At 40.5% G+C, this 20,531-nt stretch overlaps 1 protein-coding gene across 5 annotated transcripts in view; it reads right to left on the bottom strand.

Annotated features, from left to right (window-relative positions):
• ARHGEF3 (Rho guanine nucleotide exchange factor 3) overlaps positions 1 to 20,531 on the bottom strand; it is a 135,152-nt gene that overhangs the window by 98,124 nt on the left and 16,497 nt on the right. For 4 of the 5 annotated variants that reach the window (XM_048490308.1, XM_048490312.1, XM_048490310.1 and 1 more), the window contains one exon: positions 10,934 to 11,000. In XM_048490308.1, the coding sequence (XP_048346265.1) occupies positions 10,934 to 11,000 (67 nt within the window). Of the gene's footprint in view, positions 1 to 10,933; positions 11,001 to 14,469; positions 14,582 to 20,531 lie in introns of those variants that run through there. The other variant, XM_048490313.1, reaches the window with a different exon arrangement.

The following is a 20,531-nucleotide window of genomic DNA, read 5'->3' as shown; positions in this document are numbered from 1 at the left end:
ATATGTATTCAGGAAAAAAATAGCCTCTTTTCTATATGAAACAATGTTAGAGGTAGTTTTACAATGAATTAAATACCCTTTAATCACAATGACTTTATAGATTTTAGAAAAGTTGGGCATTATATAAACTTGAATATTAAGATTCAGTTGTAACTGGAAACTCTTCTCTGTTCCTAAATAGTGTTCAGATTTTAATCTATATTTATGCTCTGCAAACTTCTCAGGATTTGAAAATTATTTAATCAACACTTATAACTGAAGTCCATAAAATGAATCACTGGGGAGCTACTGTGTTTGATTATGGTCTGTAAACTACTACAGAGATCACGTTTCAACTTGCCAAAGCTTGTTGCTCCTAGTTCATTAGACGATAGAACAGACACAGCTGTACACTAACAGGAAACCCCTTTAGAAACAATGCTCATGCAGATTGCATCCCCTGAGCAGACTCCAGTGCAGTAAAAAGGAAAACAACAAAGCATGACTCATTGTGGACTACAGGACTTAATACAAAAGGGTGTACATTCAGTCACTAAAAACACAGCCTTTCCGATTTAATCTTTGAGGACAACTATTTTCAAACAAAGTGTTAGACATTTTAAAAACTGCCTGAGCAAAACAGATTATTCCAGCCAGCTGTATTATTTATGGTCCAGTTGCTGTGATGCTTCATGCAAAAAATTTTGCTGGTTGATTTGGTGTTTGTAGACCCAAAATAGGTATGATAAAGTTCATTTAACTTTAATATTCCAAGTTTACACGGCACTGATTCAGATACAGGAATCATGGGGAGGACAAGATAGTGCTTCACCCTTTAATCCCTGCACATTTTCACTGTCTTTTTTCTTCAATATGCCAACAGCATCATGAGGAAAGGGCAGGGTTCCCAACCTCCTGGGGATCGCCTGGAATTTTAACTGATCTCCGGCTACAGAGATTTATCCCCCTGGCCTGTAGAAAATAGCTGATTTGGAGGGTGGATTCCATTACACCCCACTGGAGTCTCTTTGCTCCCTCAACCTCAGCCTTCCCAGCCTCCAACCCTTCCAATCTCCAGAAATTGCCTAGCTCAGAGCTGGCAACACTAGATAAATGATTAGATTCAGTTGTGCTGCAGCACCACCAAGTGTCGGTTGATATAGGGGACTCTGCTCTTAACAATGGTCGGTGGTCAACCTTTCACAGGATATGTATATCCCTCAGTAAACTCCTCAACTGTCAACCAAAGAAGACCCACCTGAAATCCTTTAAAAGACTTCCATATCGAAATAAATATACAAGATTGGTACTAAGCTTTGAGTCCCCTGACACCCCTTCCTATCTACTCAAGCACAAAGCTTTCTTTGCTAAAAGCTATGACATCTGGGTAAACAGGGTTTTTTACAACACCAAAATCAATAAACTGGTGGACATCTCTAGCAACAAGAAGTCATTTAATAAAGTAATCTCTCTTAAGGAACCCTTGACTTTCTCATCCTGTATTCTACCAGAGACTCTCAACAGAAATACTGAAAGAACGAATGAGATTAACTCCATCCTGACAGAATGGAATTGTCTAAAGACTCTTATTGAGGGGATGGCGAGTCATCAATGAAATCCCTCCAACTAAGCAGGTGGCGGAAATTATTAAACAACTCCAGATAGACCCAGCTCCTCACTCACAACTTCTAGATCTCTCCATCCATCAACAGCCGATACAAAACCAAACCATTAACAGAGAAAATCTCAAAAGCCCTTTAAAACCACTGAATCAAGAAATAGATATTGATCTGCGTTCAGAAAGAGTACTCAATTACAGAGACTTCCGTAGCTTAGGAGGAAAATCTTGGGCAGCTGAACTGGAAGAATTGCAACTATGTTCTATCGATTCTAGTCCTGGTACCACCTCGGACACTATAACTCACAATGGAACAGATGAGACCCTAATATGTATTAGTTCCAAGGCCCCCCAATCGAACACGAATCCACGATCAACGAAGGAAAGAACACAGAGGGATTTCGTGATCTTTCTATTGGCCTTCAAGAAGATCTAGTTGATATTTCAGCCTCCTCTGCACCTGCACTTGGTCAAAGGAACTTCATTAAATCAACAGCTCAAGTCCACCACTATGACATCATCCCGAATAACGGCTCAACTTCGCAAAACACCGGAACAATTTCCAGAGTACCCATATCAGTCACACACCCAGACTTGAACTCTATTGTTAACAGAATTTCATCTAATGGATGTGTACAGTACTCTCAGTCACAGATCACACCACTGGACGGTACAGCCTGATGCCAGAAATGTCCTGCACTATCGATACTTTCCTGGAACATATCAGGGTGGTGCCGCCACATAGGTGATTCTGATTTAATGAAATTTCTAGCCAGTTTTAATATTATCTCATTACAAGAGACTTGGACCAGTAGCGATATTCATCTTGCAGGTTATGCCTCCTTCTCAATTCCAGCATTCAGGTTAAAAGCCAGAGGGAGGATGAGAGCAGGTACTTGTATCCTAGTCTCTCTCAACGCAGAAATCAATGCAGTAGCACTAAACTCGTGCCCGCCTTTGGCCCAAGCCCTATTGATTTCGCAGCTCAATCTGAAATTTTTACTAGTAAATGTTTATTTGCCACCCGCAGAAGAGGCAAGCATTCTTGTAGAGAACTGGTCACGATTCCATCAATACATACTTTCGCTTGAGCAAGAACATCCTCTGACACCTGTCATCATTGTTGGTGATCTAAACACCAGGATCGGAGAAAATGATTCAGCCCTAAGTCAAAGATGTGGCTTAAATTTGGATGAAATTCAATCTGACACCATATCTCAATGCAGGTTGTCCAGCGATCACACCATAAATCAAGCAGCTCCCCATTTGATAGACCTTTGCCTATCAGCAAATAGGGTAATTTTAAATGGTCTTCCTCCCTTTGATTACCCTGGAAAGTTCACGTTTAGATCTGCACATGGGGTGAGTGTGATTGATTATGTAATAATATCGCCTGAACTAACAAACCACATTGATCACTTTGCAATTATGGCTCGAACGGAAAGCGAGCACTCTCCCCTTCTTCTTAGACTAATAAACAAATCCCTTCGAAGCAAATCAGCTCAGGAAGAAGGGTCTTCCTGTTATGCCCGGCTTCGCTGGACGCAAGAAACTGAACTAAACGTCGCTCATTCTATTTCTGATGATCGGATGGCTAACTTTCTTCAACAGTTAACTGCTGCAAGGACAGCAGAGGAGGTTTGTCAAATCTATAATGAACTGGTTTCCTATCTAACCATTCAGGGTTCCAGTAATCAGTCACATCATAAATTTTCACATTCAGTGAATCCTTCCACCTAGTTTGACGGAGAATGTATGAGCAGCAAGTCCCAACTCCGGAAGTTATTTCATCATTGTGAACTTAGAGGAAAAGTGTCGCTATCAAAAGAGTACCTCGCAGTTAGAAAGTCCTATCATGATCTTTTAAAGACCAAAAAGAAATTACATTTTGCAAAGATTTGGAACAATCTCCATCAAGCCTTTAACCCCAGAGACAGCAAAAGCTTTTGGCGCATAATTAATTCAAGTGCCGGCGAGCCCTATACAGCCATCAGTTCTCAGATTTCAGTGGAAGCATGGAGGACACATTTTACAGCCATTTTCTGCAATCCAGAACTTTTGGATATTCCATGTGCAACTGGAGCAGCAAAGCATTTACCAGAATGGCCTCCTGTCAGCTGCGACGAGGTGGTCACCCTTATATCTAACCTAAAACAAGGGAAAGCGCCAGGCCCTGATGGCCTGCCACCTGAACTCTTTAGAAGATTCCCAGAGTTCTGGGCCCCTATTTTGGCTACCCTGTTTACCAAAATTAATAACAGTGGCTGTATCCCTAAGTATTGGACTGAAGCTATCATTGTACCTCTATATAAAAAAGGCGATCCATCAAATCCATCTAACTATCGCCAGATAAGCTTGCTTTCAGTGGCTAGTAAGCTTTACGCAAGGTACCTTATGATACGTCTCACTGCCTGGTCCTCTTCAGTGCTAGGCCCGGAACAGATAGGATATGACACAGGTAAATCCACCCTTGACCATTGTCTGGTTTTAAATCATTTGGCGGAGAAATACTGCCACCCCAAGGGTGGGAAACTCCTTGCGGCTTTCCTAGATTTGAAATGCGCATTTGACTCTATCCCCAGGAATCAGCTGTGGGAAAAATTGACAGTGTTGGGAATAGACCAGAGATTACTGTTTCTTATTCGCCAGTTGTATTCCTCAACTACCTGTCAAGTTCGTTGTGATTGTGCTGGCCGCCTGACTTCACCTATAGTTTCTAACAAGGGAGTCAAGCAGGGTTGTATTCTTGCTCCTCTCCTGTTCAATCTTTATTTAAACGACCTTGCTCCTCATTTATCTCAGACTGAAAGTCACACACCCATTTTGGGACAAAGACCCACATGTGCACTTCTCTATGCAGACGACACTGTGTTACTGTCTCAGTCCAAGGTGGGCCTGCAAAGACTACTTCAAGCCTTTGCGACATACTGCACAAACAGTGCCCTGTCAATTAATTATAACAAATCCAAAGTGCTGATCTTTTCGAATTCAAAAAAACTCAGAACGTGGAAAATAAACGGTACATTGATTGAACAGGTCCATTCATACAGATATTTAGGAATCACCTTCCACCATTCCTTAACCTGGACCTCTCATATCCACCAGACTCTCAATACAAGTAAAACCAAAGTGTTGGCAATATCCAGATTTTTTCACACCAGAGGCGGTCAATTTTTTCCTGCCGCAATGGAAGTTTTTCAGTTAAAACTACTGCCACAATTACTTTACGGAGCTCCAATCTGGGGAGCAAAAACTGCTGAGAAATTAGAGAGTGTTCAATCTTTGTTTTTTCGTCGTTTATTGGGTCTTCCAAACTCAGTCACGTATCAAGTTATTTGTTTAGAAACCGGAGCCAAGACGATTTTTTCCCGGGTTTGGCTTTCTTTGTTTAAATACCGGCTTCGCCTTCATTTTAGAGCCCTCCCGGGCAGTCTGACATATCTCCTGTTAAGCGACCACTTCCACTCCACCTGGCACACCAAAATTATCAATCAAATAAACAACATAGGTGTATCTTTTGACCAACTCCTATTGAAGGATGAAAGACAGGCTTTCGGAGTTTTGAAACAACGTACTCTTGACACTGAAGGGCAGCTTCTCACAGCTGGAGCCTGCAGAACTTGTTCTCCCACATTTTATGGCATTTCACCACCATTGCCGGGTTTTATGGCTAAATATATGAGTAATTTAATCAATCCACATCTCCGTAGATATTTTATGCTTGCTCGGCTTAATGTGCTACCGACTGCCCAAACAAGAGGCAGATATCATGGCATCCCACAGGAGAACAGGACTTGTTCCTGTGCAGCGGGCCTACCCGACACAACTGAACACGTGCTCCTTCATTGTAAAGATTTGGCAATCTATCGGTTGCTTTTTCTCGAGGCCATCTTGAAGAAATTTTCAGTGAGATCAGACAAGGAAATAGTTTCATACTTGCTTAGTGACCAACATCCCCACACTACAGAATCAGTTGCCAGGTTTTTAACAAAGGCACTTGGATCAAGAGTGAAACCTTTGTGTAAATTTTAGTCAATTGGTTTTAACATAATTTGTATTTTACCACTCTTTATATGCCATTAAAGGTTTTGTATTTGTATTTGTATTTGTTTGCATTTCAACTCCAGTTAAATGATTAGATTCAGTTAAGTGAAACTGGGCTGGGGTTGAAGAAACCTGAAACAGTCCCCAAAAGTCTGCAATTTCCTTTTTTCAGTTTACAAAAATTCATCACAAACATTTGTAACATTTTTACTAGGCTTCTTTTTTTCTTAACAGTTCACCTGTACAATGTTTGCCGAGTTGTAATAGGTGCTCGTGACTAAGATTTTTGGTTTAAAACATGCTTGCTTAGAGCAGTGGTTCTTCCCAACCAGTGGGATGCAGGGTTTTCATAACAGTTACTATGATGGTTCAAAATGCTGCAACCAAGTTATTGTCACGGATTCGTATCAAGACAGTGCTGAAAGATCTGCAGCAGCTACCCATTTGTTTCTGAGCGCAATTCAAAGTGCTGGCTCTTATCTTTACATCCTTAAATGTTCACAGTTCTCTGCCAATCTTAAGTCCTCACCCTTTTCACCCTCCCAGCTGCCGCTCTGCTGTCACAGAAATACCAAGACATTGTTGCCACATTCACAGTTACTTTATTTAGCAGGAGAGAAACAGCCTGGGAGCATCCACCCTCTGAGTCTACCTCAAGGTTTTTGGGAGTGCGCATTCTGTGCACATCTGCAGGGGATTCCCATATCACCTTGTGTTCAATTGGAGGGGCTCCTTGCCAAGGCATGGGCCATTTGGACAGGTGGCTGATTGCACAGGTCTGCCTGTGGGTGATACAAGGGTTTGGAGGCTGCATCTAGCACCATAACAGTTGGATGGTTTCCTGCTGCAGTATTTGAAAGGGAATACACTATCATAGGCCCAGATGTTACTAAAAATGATGGGATCTCCTTTCAGAGGGGGGGGGAATTAGTGAAGGGCAGACCCCACTTAACAAGAGGTGAGCAAGCTTGGAATCTTGGTAGTCTATGTTTATGAAAATGTGCTTTTGCAAGAAATCCACAGGAGAACTTGTGTAAAAGATTAACAGATTTTATTAAAAGAAAATAATAAAATACAAGCACGCCATAATCAAAACAGCAGAAAACACACACAGTCCTAGGAGATATATAAATAGATATCTTGACATGTACTAATAAAGAGCACTTGTATTGCAGGTAAATCTTTCAAATGGAGCCAACAGCAACTCTCTGGGACTATTTCAGGTTGAGAATTGTAGGGAAAATAGCACAGTAGGAATCCCAATGCAACTTCAACCAATGTACAACTTGAACTAACTTTCAAGCATGCGACTCCCAGATCTTAACTATCAACCAGACCTAAAGAGAAGTCTGGGAAAGTATAACATGTAATTAGGTCCTTGGGAGGAAAAAACCTGTACACAGATGGAAATGACCATCTGGGAAGATACTGTTCAAAATCAGTACTACATAGCCATAGCAATAACCACAGGTGATAAGAGACAGCTTGCCTGTGGTTAACCTGGATGTAAAATATTTTAAAAATTTAACTGCAGGCAGAAGCCAGTCTCTTGCAGACATCATTCCATTCTCATAACGATGACATCTTCTAAAATGCTACCTGCTGCAACACATGCATTATGATTGACATGCTGGTCAAACAATAATTCCAACATTTACCTCCTGTCAATTGTCACTGTTCAGAATAGCTGCCCTGAATGAACATTATACTCCAGACAACGGTGTTAATCAGTGGTGGGATCAAAATTTTTTAATAACAGGTTCTGATGGTGATGGGATTCAAACAATGGCACCGCCACACACACGCACCTCCAGTCCCCTTTGGGCAGAGAGGTTGCTTTAGTAACCCCTTCTCGGCACTCACTAAAAATTAGTAACCACTTCTAGAGAAGTGGTGAGAACTGGTTGGATCCCACCTCTGGTGTTAATGCAAATAAATGAACTGTGCCATCCTAAGCACCATTAAGTCCTTCAAAGTCCATGGGAGTCAATGGGCTTAGAAGGATTAAACCACAGGTGTCAAACTCGCGGCACTCCAGATGTTATGGACTGCAGTTCCCATCATCCCCTACCAGCATCATGCTGGCAGGGGATAAGGGGAATTGTAGTCCTTAACATCTGGAGGGACACAAGTTTGACACCTGTGGATTAAACTGTATGTTGGAAAACTGTGTTTTGTGCAATACTTTGTACTAAAATACTTTTAAATAGTAAGATCCACAATAATGAATTTAATTTCGCTGAAGCTAGACACTGTTCTTACATATAATGCTTAGGTGCACTGATTAACTTGTGTTTGTGAAAACTCTCTTATCGTCTATTGCATAAACATCATACAATGAGTTTGATGGCATCTTTGCTTGCCAATATAAGCCCTCCTGTTCCAGCAAAAATCAGTCTGATGATTATGGTTAACAATAATCCCAGTGGTCTGTTCATTTAAACAAAGTCAGCAGTTAGTAGAAGCATTTAGGACCCCATACAAAGTAGAAGGCAGCCAGTGACAAGAATTGTACTAATAAGTGCAAACAGCAGCATCAAACTTTTACTAAAATAATCAGAAAGGAGAAATGCTTTAGATACCACTAAAAGCTTGGGTAAATGAAACCATTTTACCTTGAATTTGTAATTCAGCAATGCAGATATCAGATGAATGGGTGTGGGGAAGAAATGTCATATTCAAGGCACCACATCAGATAAAAGTTCAATTAAAATAAAGTGGCCACTCAATCATCTTCTAGATCTGCAAAGCACTTTAATAAATTCTACTTTACTGTGGAAGCAAAACCCACCTGATGCTTTCTTAATTCTAGTCTAAATTATCTGCCCTGTGTTTACAAGTAACAAATGGGAAAAGGAACATCACTGAAATTGCACCAACATAAAATGAAAAGCTTTTATAAATTCGACCTTAAAAGTGAGAACATCAGTAATGTTCAATAACAGCAGGGCCACCTTTGCAGATGTGGGGCCAGGGAGTAGTGACTTACCAGGCCAAAATGGCGGGCTCCCCATGCCCAGCTCCCCACGCTGCCCCCACGCTCCACTTATGGGACTTAGCAGGGAGGGCAGGTGAGGCTCATGGGCAGGGAGGGCAGGGCGGCTTGGACGGGAACTGTGGCAGCAGGCCATCTCCTGGGTTCTCAGTGTACTGGGTCTAAATGGTGCCAGGGGCATGACCAGTTCCCTGCAACCCCCCTGCCCGACTCCCCACGCCGCCTCCGCGCCCCACTTATGGAAGCCAGCAGGAAGGGCAGGGGAGGGCAAGGCTCAGCAGCGGGCAGCTCGGGCGGGCGCTGTGGTGGTAGGCCAGCTCCTGCCCTCCCCAGCCTCCCTGTGGCAGGGTGGGAACCAGCCTGTGGCCGCAGCGAACAGCTCGACTGGCAAGCCAGTGCAGCCACCGGTTGCTGGTGCCCCCCCACGTGATGAAACGCCATGCACCCGGGGATATGGGATACCCTATGTCCCCATTAGTGGTACGTCACTGCCAGGGAGCAAGAGAAGGGGCGGAATTCATTTTTCGGATCTGTCACCCACAGGGGGATGTACTGTTAACTTTATCCCAAATCCCGGTAGCCAACTCAGTGCCTGGCCTTGTAAGCAAGGGGTAGGGATTCCATGAGGGCCTGGAAGCTGGAGTGGTTTACTATAGCCTGCCCCTCCTTTGTTCAACAGTGTACAGTGGGAGTGATCTGTTCCATACTTTTTCCCACTCATCCTCCCTTGATTTAGAAGTTAGTTGGCAAAGAATCGATGCAAAGGAGGACCCTGATCCACTGAGCCACCATTGAGAGGAACTTTGCACAAACTATTTCTCTGATGCTCTGGTATAAATGAACATCCTCTCTCTTATATACGTACAAATGTAGTAGAGTAAAAACTTATTTTGTTAGTGGAAATCTTAGTCATGCATGAGTTTGTAGTTTTTAGAATGTAAACTATTGCTAGTTGTTTTTATTGTACTGCATCCCAGAGGAAGCTGTCCTTGGCTAGAGTGTCAGGCTTCCTCCTTGTGGTGCTAATAGAATAAAACGCTTCTTTTTGCTCCATTGGAAAATAGCCATATGAAATAAATGCAACAGCACTTAAGTTAAATATCTCTAGATTCTCTCTTCAATCTTTCCTTTTCTATCAGCTAGGTGCTCTGGTTAAAATCAAATGGCTACATTGAGCACAGTCATAAAACCAAACAATTGCCTGCTCATTTAGCATAACAAACAATGTTGCAAAGCCAGGTCTGGGATGTAAGAAGAGGCTGGTACAAATATTCTCACTCAAGGCTACCTTGGGTAACTGAAAGACATTCTGTTGCCCAGCACATTCCTCCCAGTTGTAACAATGCCAAGGAAGCTTTGAAATGCATTTGAAGAATGAGGATCATATATTGTTTTGTCAAAACATCCTCCACATTCTGAAATCAACAACGTGTCACAGGGTGTCAGGTTGACACCTTGGCTTGACCTAGGCTTCATTATAATATTAAATCTCTACCCAGGGGAGGAAATAAAGTGCATCTTTTTGAACATGCATTGCAAGAAGTGGGCTTCATATGTGAGATTATGGTCTTCTTGACCGCACTAATAATAATGTAATGATGCTGCTGACTTCATGACTCTGCAAACAGCTATAAAACTTAAAACCTTTTGAGTCCTTTGCTTCTGCCTCTTGAAACTGGTGCTGCAGCCAAATAAATGCTGTACTTGATTTACTATACCTCTCACCACTGAAGTCTGTTATTGGGCCAGGCCTTTGAAGTTCAATAAGCATCATGCAGGTCTACTTACAATCATCACTTGGGACCTGACATAGTTAAGTTGAGCAATTGTTTCTAAAGTTGCATCTTTAAAGGGGGAAAGATTTGAGTTTGCAAGATATTAGACAAAGAAGAGTTTGGATTTATATCCCACCTTTCTCTCCTGTAAGGAGACTCAAGGTGGCTTACAAACTCCGTTTTCTTCCTCTCCCCACAACAGACACCTTGTGAGGTAGGTGGGGCTGAGAGAGTTCTGAATTAACTATGACTAACCCAAGGTCACCCAGCAGGAATGTAGGAGTGTAAAAACATGTCTGGTTCACCAGATAAACCCCTGCCACTCAAGTGGAGGAGTGGGGAATCAAACCTGGTTCTCCAGATTAGAATCCACCTGCTCTTAATCACCACACCACACTGTCTTACCTTAGAACATTACCTTAATTAGCACAGCAAATTACATTGCAGTAGGTGGAAATTAGATTATGTGTGTTAGAAGAAAAACGATAATCACAAAACAATTGCCTGGGGAAAAAACCTTACCCCTCTGAATTTCCAGCCTTTAGTAGAAGGAAACAGTGAAAAGTTGGTCTGTTGAGGCTGCTGAGACCTGCAAGATAAAACAGGAGCTTACATTTCTTACAGCGTTGTTTTCACTATGCAAACTTCTGCACAAGTTCTCTTTTCACTATGATACAATTTAGCTTAATTTTAATTGACAGTCAAAACAGAAAGGCTTCACTGCCTGTTTTCTGAGCTGCTGGGCACTGAACTAAATGGATTCTGGAGGCTGTTGCTAAACTGGAGTAAGCTAGCTTAAAAAGGCCTCTTGAAGACACACAGAAACCTCAGGAAATCTCTTACAGTTATTATAAATACCATCTTTAAAAATTATTAGCAAGTTAAGCTTCAGCTTTGTGCCAATACAATATCTTCTGGCAAGAAACTATAAGTATTTCATTATTTAGTTATAGTTTACCTTTCTAATTAACACTCAAGGTGGATTATACAGTCTAAATTGATGCAATCAATAGGATTAGACATTTAATAAGCAATGCAATAGGAATGTGAATACAGAAAGCTGAAACAAGATATGATACAGAATGCAGATACAATGCAGAAAAAGGGGATTATATCAGTAGAAAACAATGCAGGGTAATGCATACAGAAAACATTCAGTTGTTTATTTACTTTTGTAGCCACATGCCATAATATCATTAAACAAATATATTACACAATACATATTACAAATAATTCATACGAACATATTACAAACATATATTCAGCAATCAATTAAAACATTATTATTTGGATAGGATTCTTACAGAATTAATAGGTACTCATTTCTTCCTCATATTAATTGCTAAAAAGAAGAAAGTAGTCACTTTAAAAGTTGCCAGTTGGATAGCATCAGCCAATAAAAAGCTAATGCATTCCTCATTAGAGTCACAAAAATTTGCCAGTAATTGGTTCAGCAATTTATGGCAGATGGGCACATAGAAAAAGCAATTTAAAGTATAGTGGACAATATCTTCAACCAGACTGAAACCACAGGGGCAAAGATGTTGCTCCACAGGTATTTTTTTTAAATCTGCCTGGTAAGAACTCAGATGACATGGTTTGAAGACATGCACTAGAAAATGCTTTTCTTAATGAGGCATTGGTGAGATCAGCTAAGTAGCGGGAGAAAAAATGTATTAGTCTTAAACTGACACTACCACAAATAAAATTTTGATTGACAAGCCATACTAATATCTTGAAGGGCATTGTTTTCAAAAAGCCATTTTTGGAATTTTTTTTAGTCCTAAAGCTAGGGAAGACAGCAACTAGAACTGCAAAACTGGGGACAGTAATTTAGCTCATTGGTTCCTTTCTCCGAAGTATTGGAAACTATATTTTACCGTAATAATTGTTGATGCTATCTAGTTTTCTATAGTACTCTAATAATTTCAAATGGACTCTTGTGGAGACCAACTTCTAGCCTCAGAAATGCAATGGAGTGCCCTGGGGAAGCCCCAAGGTTTTCCTTAAGGAGCTGTTTTTAATTATTTCAAGTTTAGCAAGAATTCCTACATTTCAGCCTGACACAAAAACTATGTTTGCCCTGAAAAGCTTTAATAGCTAGGACAATGAGCTGTCCACCATTTGAACAGAATAATTTTAAAATGACTCCCACTGAGCAGCAAGCTGTCAATAATTTGGTATTGAGATGTGGCTTGTAGGACAAAGACGCATGAAAGACTATGCCAAAATATTTAAAAGAAGGGCATTGTTCAATTTCATGGGCTTCGACAGTCCATCTGTGTTTGCATCTTTTGTTTCCAAAAATTATAATTATTGTCTTATTGTAATTAATTCTCAGTTTCTCCCTGTCACAGTAATCAGCCAATCAAACAAGCATCCTTCTGAGCCCAGTTTTAGTGAATGACATGTTCTAATGCCCAGGTTAGCTTGCCAAGATATAGTAAGGTAAGGGTTACAACAATGAAATGATATTTGTAAAAGTATCAAAAATACCTAAATTGAGTGATTGCACTTAATTTCTTAATTCTGTTAATTTCTGGGAATTGAATAAAGTTTTAGTTTCATTATTCAGACTGATATTTCATTTATGGCGACATTTAGCTAAAATTGAACCCATATCATTATTATAATCAGACTTAGACAAAAATTGGCTAATAGGATAAAAAGATACAATCTGAGATAGATGATCACTCTGCAAGAGCCATAGAGACCAAAATGTAATTAATGACACTGGCACCATTAACACTTTAAAAAGTATAAAATCCTTTGGAATTATCCTGGAACGAAACCTGAAGACTACAATCAGAAGACAAACCCCGCTGTTGTTCTGGTCTGAGGAAAACTATGAGAGATACCATGAATCCTCTGGATTAGTTTGTGCCTTTTTTGATTAGTTGGAACAAGTGAAGAGTGTAGATGAATGATTTAACTGTTGCTTGAGGATTAGTTGGAACAAGTGAAGAGTGTAGATGAATGATTTAACTGTTGCTTGAGGGCTAAATAGCAGGTTCTCAAAGTCATTCAATTTATAAGTGATTCCATCAATATCTTTACAAGGAGTACGTCCACAGTGGGATGGTTACACCCAACAGGTATGGGTTTGGAGTTGGAAACTAGAATCCTTAGAAACTAGAATCATAATAGTTGCCAAGGAAAGGTTTGCATTTCTTTTATCAATAAGAGATTTAATACACAGCTTGCAAAACACCCAAATAAGGATAATTTGATAAGTAAGATTTCATTTTTAAGAGCATCAGGTGAAGGTTAGAATGAGTAAAAAGAAGTACTCTGCCGGTTGTCGGTTTGGGAGCCAGCCAGCTAATAGCAGTTAAGCCAACTGATTGAGAATTTATATGTAGCAGACTGCTTAGGGAATTGATAACACTTTTACATAAACCCCAGCGTTCAGCATGTTGGTCAACATAGAGTGTGATTTGATTTGGCTGCAGTATTTCATTACAACTGTGAAGGAGTATTCATCAGGATCCGCACCCAACTGCCTGTTTTAAAGGATCAGAAGAGTGTTTTTTCCTATTAAGAAACCCAGACTTTTCATCAGAAAAAGGCACTTTGGTGTTCAAATTCAAACAGCTAATTGTAATAGTAGATCTTTGTTGGTGTTTTACCATACAGAATTCAAATGAAGCCCAAAGGCAGTCCACTTTGGAGAACAGAAACAAAAGTTGTTTGTAAATGTCAGTTACCGTTTTAGCGTCAGAAGGCACTATTTAGCAAGATAGTGTGTTGCTGATTATCAGAGCTAGCATGCTTCCATCATTTTTTCCAGGCTAGCCTGTATAGGCTCCTGCTCCAGCTGGGCAGTTTCTTCCTGAGAGACAGAGCTGGCTGGGGGTGTGAAAAGTTATTCTGCTTCTTCAATTACAAGCAAAGAATATCTATTACTTAAAGGGACCCTATCAAGGGCTCTTGATGAATATATTTCATCAATCCTCAGTTGTTTAGTTGGAGGTGACGACCCTGTGCTTGTGAGGCATTGGTTCTTGTTTGTCATAATAAAAGTTAGTAGAAAGAGGAATAGCCATTGAAATTCTCACCTCCTAGCAGGTACCACTTGCAGCTCGTCCATCAATGCCCTTTATCCACAGAATAAACAACCATGCAATCAATCCTTAGATAAGCAGCCAGCAACCAAGGCTCATGATAAGGCTGTTAACAAAAACCAGGAGCTGCAGACAGATTTTTGCTTCAGCAGCACAAGGGAGATAAAACAGAAGTTCCAGGAATAAAGCAAACACTCCAGAAAACAGATAATATGTCCTATAGGGAATGGTATTGTCCACAATCCCTTTCCCTTTACAAAGCTCTCTCCTGATCCACTTCATTATAGTATAACCCTATTCTGTTTATAAAAGTGCCCTCAGGCAGGCCATTCCACAAAGCGGGGGGGGGGGGGCGCTACAACAGAGAATGCATGTGCATGGGCTGTTGCTGATCTTGCTGATGGGTGGCACCCACAAAAGGATCTGAAGAGCTGAAGAAAAACAGCCATAACAGAGCATAAGGAGGATATACAGATTTACAGTCCAAGGCCATATACTATTACTTAGGTAAATATTCTTAAGACAGCGCAACCCAGGGGGAGGGGCTTGATTTAACATTACACTAATCTTCTATTCTAATCTTCTTGCCTTAAGAACCATTATCCCAGAGTATGCATATATTACACTCACAGGGCAAAATCAGTTGGTTAGTCAAAAGCTACCTTAAACTTTGAGGAAGGAAATTTCAACCACAACTCATTAATATTGCATGTAAGTATTCAAAAGTATAAACAAATTAAAAGATAATAGTATTGTAATTAAACCACCTACAAACCAGGTAGTAATACAGTAAAGGTATTTCAAGAAGCAAAAATTATCTATCCTGCCGTCTCAGGGAGGTATGCTTATTACCCTCACTTTGAGCAATCCTTCAGGAAAAGGAACCAAGCGAGGAATAGCATATTTCCCAACAGATATAAGATATAAATAACCACTGGAGGAGCAAACAGAGGAGAGAATGGAGAGAATGGAGCTGCCAAACTCCAGGAAGACTTGGAGTTCTTCAGGAATCACAACTGGTTTCCAGACTTCAGGGATCCATTCTCCTGGAGGAAATGGCAATTTTGAAGAATAGAAACTACGGTATCTCTTGTCTGCTGTTTATTCTTATTGCTCCCCCAAACTCCACCCCCCAAATTTGCAAGAATTTCCCAAGTTGGAGATGGCACCCTTGGAGAGAAAGAGAGCTGAGGAAAAAAAAGGTCTGAGTGACCATTATTCAAAAGTAGCTCAAAGACTCTCATCTCAAATTTGATTAGGGTTTAATACTGGATCTGCCACTGGCAGATTCTGCATAGTTTGTCGAGCCATTGCAGAGGAATTCCTTTAAGAAAGGATTACTTGAAAATTTTCTCCATCAAAACTATTGGATTCCTTCAGGACTACAGATGATATTGTGCAGTACAAACATGCTTTGCCTTATCTTCTCATGACTGGTAGATTATACCAGACATTTTCCTATCCCAGCCCCAGCCCCATTCCTTAATTATAATGATTGCATCTCTTGAACCTTTGGTCTCCCTTCCTACTCTGCGATATTCCATGTGCTACAATGTGTGTGTTATGATAGAGTTTAGCCAAAGCAAGGCTTAAACTCCTTCCCCACCCTTCACACATCAGTATAGAGCTGAATTGAGAGCCTGCCTGCTATTTATTTAAAGGGACATGCACTGAGTTCCGATCATCTTATAGAACCCCTAGAATCATGTCTGATGTAGCCATGTCTGAACTCTAAAATCTGTACACAAGTACAACGTGTACTCTAAAATCTGCACAAAAGTCCAAAATGTTATGTATGAAGTTATCCTGAAGAGCAGTTGTTTTCCTCATACGCCTAACAAGTATTCCAGGTTTTTTCCTCCAGTATTAAATATCTGTCGGCTAATGTTTGTTTCCTGAACAAACATGAGACTCATTTTTAAGGCACAATGACACTTGTATTTGTATGAAGTAATAACTTATGGTCTTGCAAAAACTCCATAACACTGACATGTGGAAACTATTTATATGGGACGCTGCTAATTACTGCAATTGCTACTGAAGCACATTTGAAATTACATGGTGCTTTGTTTTGTATGTCTCGTCCAAATTGAGTAAGAGTCAGTGTGGCACAGTGGTGACAGCATCCGCCTAAGATAAAGGTGACCCAAGTCTGAATCCTACTCTGCCATGGAAATTTGCTGGGTGACGCTGGGCCAGTCTCCCACACTCTCATTCGAGCCTACCTCACAGGGTGTTGTGAGGGAAAATATTGGGGAGGAGAACGATGTCAGCCACTTTGAGTCTCCACTGAAGGGAAAAGGGGGAAACAAAATAAGTAAATAAATAAATAGGATTAGTGATTGTGATGCCCACTCTTATTTTTTTACAAATAAATATAACAAGTCCAACATAACGTTTATTCCTTTCTCTATATTTTGCTTCACCAGGAATCAAATTCCAAACCCCTTTATACTTTCTCCTGAAATGGTGTGTCCAAGATTTAAAGCAGTTTTAAAGAGCTATATGGTCCTGAGGAAATAGTGTGGAATCCCAGGTTACTTTTAACAGATTAAAATTTTATTTATATATGTTCCTTAGCTGAAAGGTTTCAAGAAATAATTTACAATGAATAAAACAAACGGAGGCAACAACTTCTACAGAGACAATGTTCACTTTACATCAATCACTCTTTCACTCCTTTACATCACTGAGGTGGATTCCGTATGGGCCAAAAAACAGCAGTGTGGAAACAGTGTGAAAACCGTGTAAACCCTTTTACACCGTTTTAAACCATTTTACACCATTTTCACACCGCTGCTTTTGGCCCATGCCTGAGACAAGATTAGAAATCAACTCCTTTTCTAGTCTTTCAATTTTCTTCCTATTTCTTTCACAATCCTACACTACAGGTTTAGCACAGACAGCCTCTCTTTTCTCAGTACAGCTTAGCCTGACTCTCTGTCCCAGTTTAGCTCAGTCTGACTCCCTGACAGTCTCCTGTACAGGCTCTCTCCCAAGTTTTTCATACCATGACTCCCTCTCAGTTCTAGTACAGCTGCTTCACAGTCACTCTCCATTGTCAACCAATCACCTGGCTCTCTCATCCCCTTCATCCCTTTCTTCCACAACTTACCTCTCATTTTAAAGAAACACGCACACAACATTTTAAAATGTTACAATGACAATTTTATCAGCCATAACACTCTTGCTTGTCCATTCATTTAGCTGTATCCTGAACTCTTGCACAGAACACTTATCTAAATATATTTTTGCTGTAAAGCTGATGCAAGAATACATATGTAAATTTGAGATTAAGAAGACTGGATTGGACTGCGGCTTAGAAAGGGTAGTAAAGTTATGTGGCTTTATTTTATAGATCTAAAAGTTCTCCCAGTTTCAGAAAAAATATATTGAGAAGCTGGAAGAACAATGTTTTGGCTTCCTAAAAACTGAGTCATAAAGAAAAATAAACAAAGAATATGAATTTGGAGATAGAGGCTAGATAAAAAATAAAGAACCAAGCATAATGTGCACAGCTCCCTCTATATCATTTCATATTCATTTCATCTTAGCTCCTATTATCAATAACTAACAGAGTGACAGAAACACATGTTGGCATGCATATTAGGAAACTGTTTTGATTCTGCTTATCTTGAAAACACAGACTGCAATGGAATTTTTGTATTTTATTTTAAATCTGCACACAGAGAAAGCTTTCTGGAATTTTTCAACCATGCTAATAAAAGTCCTCTTGGATAATTTACCCACCATAATTCAGTTAAATGAAATCAGCACTGATAGACAACTTTAATAAAAGTGCACTAAGAATGTTATCTTAAACACAAGAGGTAAGAGGTAACTCTTCATGCTGGTTTCATTTTCAGAATAGAATTTCTGTATCATTCTGCAAAGCTGCAAGGAGAATTTCACCTCAGTAGACTTTCGGAAGATGGAAGATTCATAGTCTTTTTCAGCCAGCACAACACAGAACAACGCATTCCCCATACACTGTACACTTGGGAATAAATAGGGCATACAGTGCCTTCATGTAAAAGCCTTAGTTCCTTTCCATAAGCTCTTTGAAGCTGCATTCGTCAAAGACCATGACATTATTTCTTCATTTAAAAAGTAAGCTTTATACATAAATCTTCATATAACATCTTTTGCCACATACACACACCTTTGGAAGCTGCCAACCAGGGATGACAGAAACACAATCCAAACGTACACCAATGACAAATTGAAGCTTCACGTAGTTTCATGCAAAATGTAAAAAACTGCGTATTTATTATTGGAAAATAAGGGATTCTATAGAAAAATGTCTTGAGGGATTCATTAGCATTAAGTTCTAGCACAATGCTGACATCAGGAATATTCAATCAAACAAAAGACAAAGATACGTAGCTTTCTAGTTTCTAGTGCTTTCCTAATTCTTTGAACATGTTGAGACAAGGTATAACTTTCTATAAGCTGAGAATTCAACAAATATTTCAAACTTTACAGAAACATTTTATATCCCAACTTTAAAGACTTCAACATAATAAAAAAACTGATAAAATATACCAACAACTATATACCAACAAAAATATACCAACAACAATATTTTCGGCATATTTTTAAAGGCAAAGGTGAAAATACTTGTACAATTATACCTTTTGGGTCTTGGCTTACAAATTAGAAAGAAAAGCAACACAGCAATAGCAAATCTTAGTAAATACAGCCCTCTGCTGTACAGAATTGTTAAACCCTCATGATTACGTTTCAGTGCACTAGAGGGCATCAGACACCACCATACAAAACTGAATAAGAACAGTCACCCCTAGGCTTACCAGCCTCCTGACCCTGATTGCCTATTATCCACTGCCTTAACTACAGCCAGTGGGAGGAAATAAAATCTTGGATGAAATCTTGGTTTGAGTGGTTAACTCACATACTTTTATAAGTCATGGATAACTAGTATCATGGTTTAGCCATCATTCTTAGTACAGGAAGGCAAGAGGGGAAGTACATACAAGTCTAACAAGTTAGGTTTCTGTATATTTTTCCTTAACCTAAGTTATATACAGTATCTGAATGTATGTGTCAACTTTCAAATTACTTGCAGCATCCTGCTGATTTTGCTTTACTCTCTCATAATGGCTATGCACAAAAGAGGTTGTGGAAGATCAAAGTATGGCCAGGAAACAAATAGCTACTTTATGCATAGTATGGATATGCCCACTAGAACGTGTTGATTTTTTTAAAAACTCCTTTAAACACCAGGCCTGATTATTTGGACCCCAGGCATTCTGTGCCTTAGGCCCTTTCCGCACATGCGTGGAAATGAGCCTCCACCGGCATAATTTATACCAGTGGAGGCTCGGGGACCATTCGCACGCTAGCGTGCGAGCGGCCCCCACTTCCACCCCAGCCGGAGAGGCAGCTCCGCATGGAGCCACCTCAGTCGGCCCCCTCCACTGACCTTAATATCCAGCGTCGCTCGGGAGGACTGCAGGGACCCGCCCACGCTGGTCTCTGCGTGGGCAGGTCTGCATGGGTGGGTCTCTGCAGCCCTCCAGAGCGATGCTGGACATTAAGGTCAGTGGAGGCGACGGGGAAAGCAGTGTCTTCCCAGCGGTGTGGCTCGCACCGCGCTGATAGGAAGACATTGCTTTGCAAAAACCTCTCTCATTGAGCAAAGTTAAAAGCGGCTCCTTCACACTGCTCCCGGGCGGCCAGGACAGCGCTGCTGCGATGCAGTAGTGCCTTCTGTGCAAACAGCAGCCCAGGGATGGCGTTTTTGCCTGGGCCGCTGTATTTCGCCCATGCAGAATGGGCCTTAGTTTCCAGCTTGCAATCTTATCCACAAAAGCCGTACCTGGACAGTTTTATACCTGTGAGAAGCCAAACACCATGACCTTCCCCCATTGGTGCTGATAATAATGTAGCAAACCAATTCAAACCATGAGATTCTGATAGCACCCATAAGAAGTATTACTACAAATCTGCAATTATTACTACAAATCTGTTTTCCAGAAACAATTTTTTTCCATGCAAGGCTGAGCAGTCAGTGTACATTAATACGTTGCTCATAT

The sequence above is a fragment of the Sphaerodactylus townsendi genome, linkage group LG03, assembly GCF_021028975.2.
Source record: "Sphaerodactylus townsendi isolate TG3544 linkage group LG03, MPM_Stown_v2.3, whole genome shotgun sequence".
Classification (NCBI taxonomy): domain Eukaryota; kingdom Metazoa; phylum Chordata; class Lepidosauria; order Squamata; family Sphaerodactylidae; genus Sphaerodactylus; species Sphaerodactylus townsendi.
Note: the sequence above shows the minus strand (reverse complement) of the source record. Positions and strands in the feature narration are given on the sequence as shown.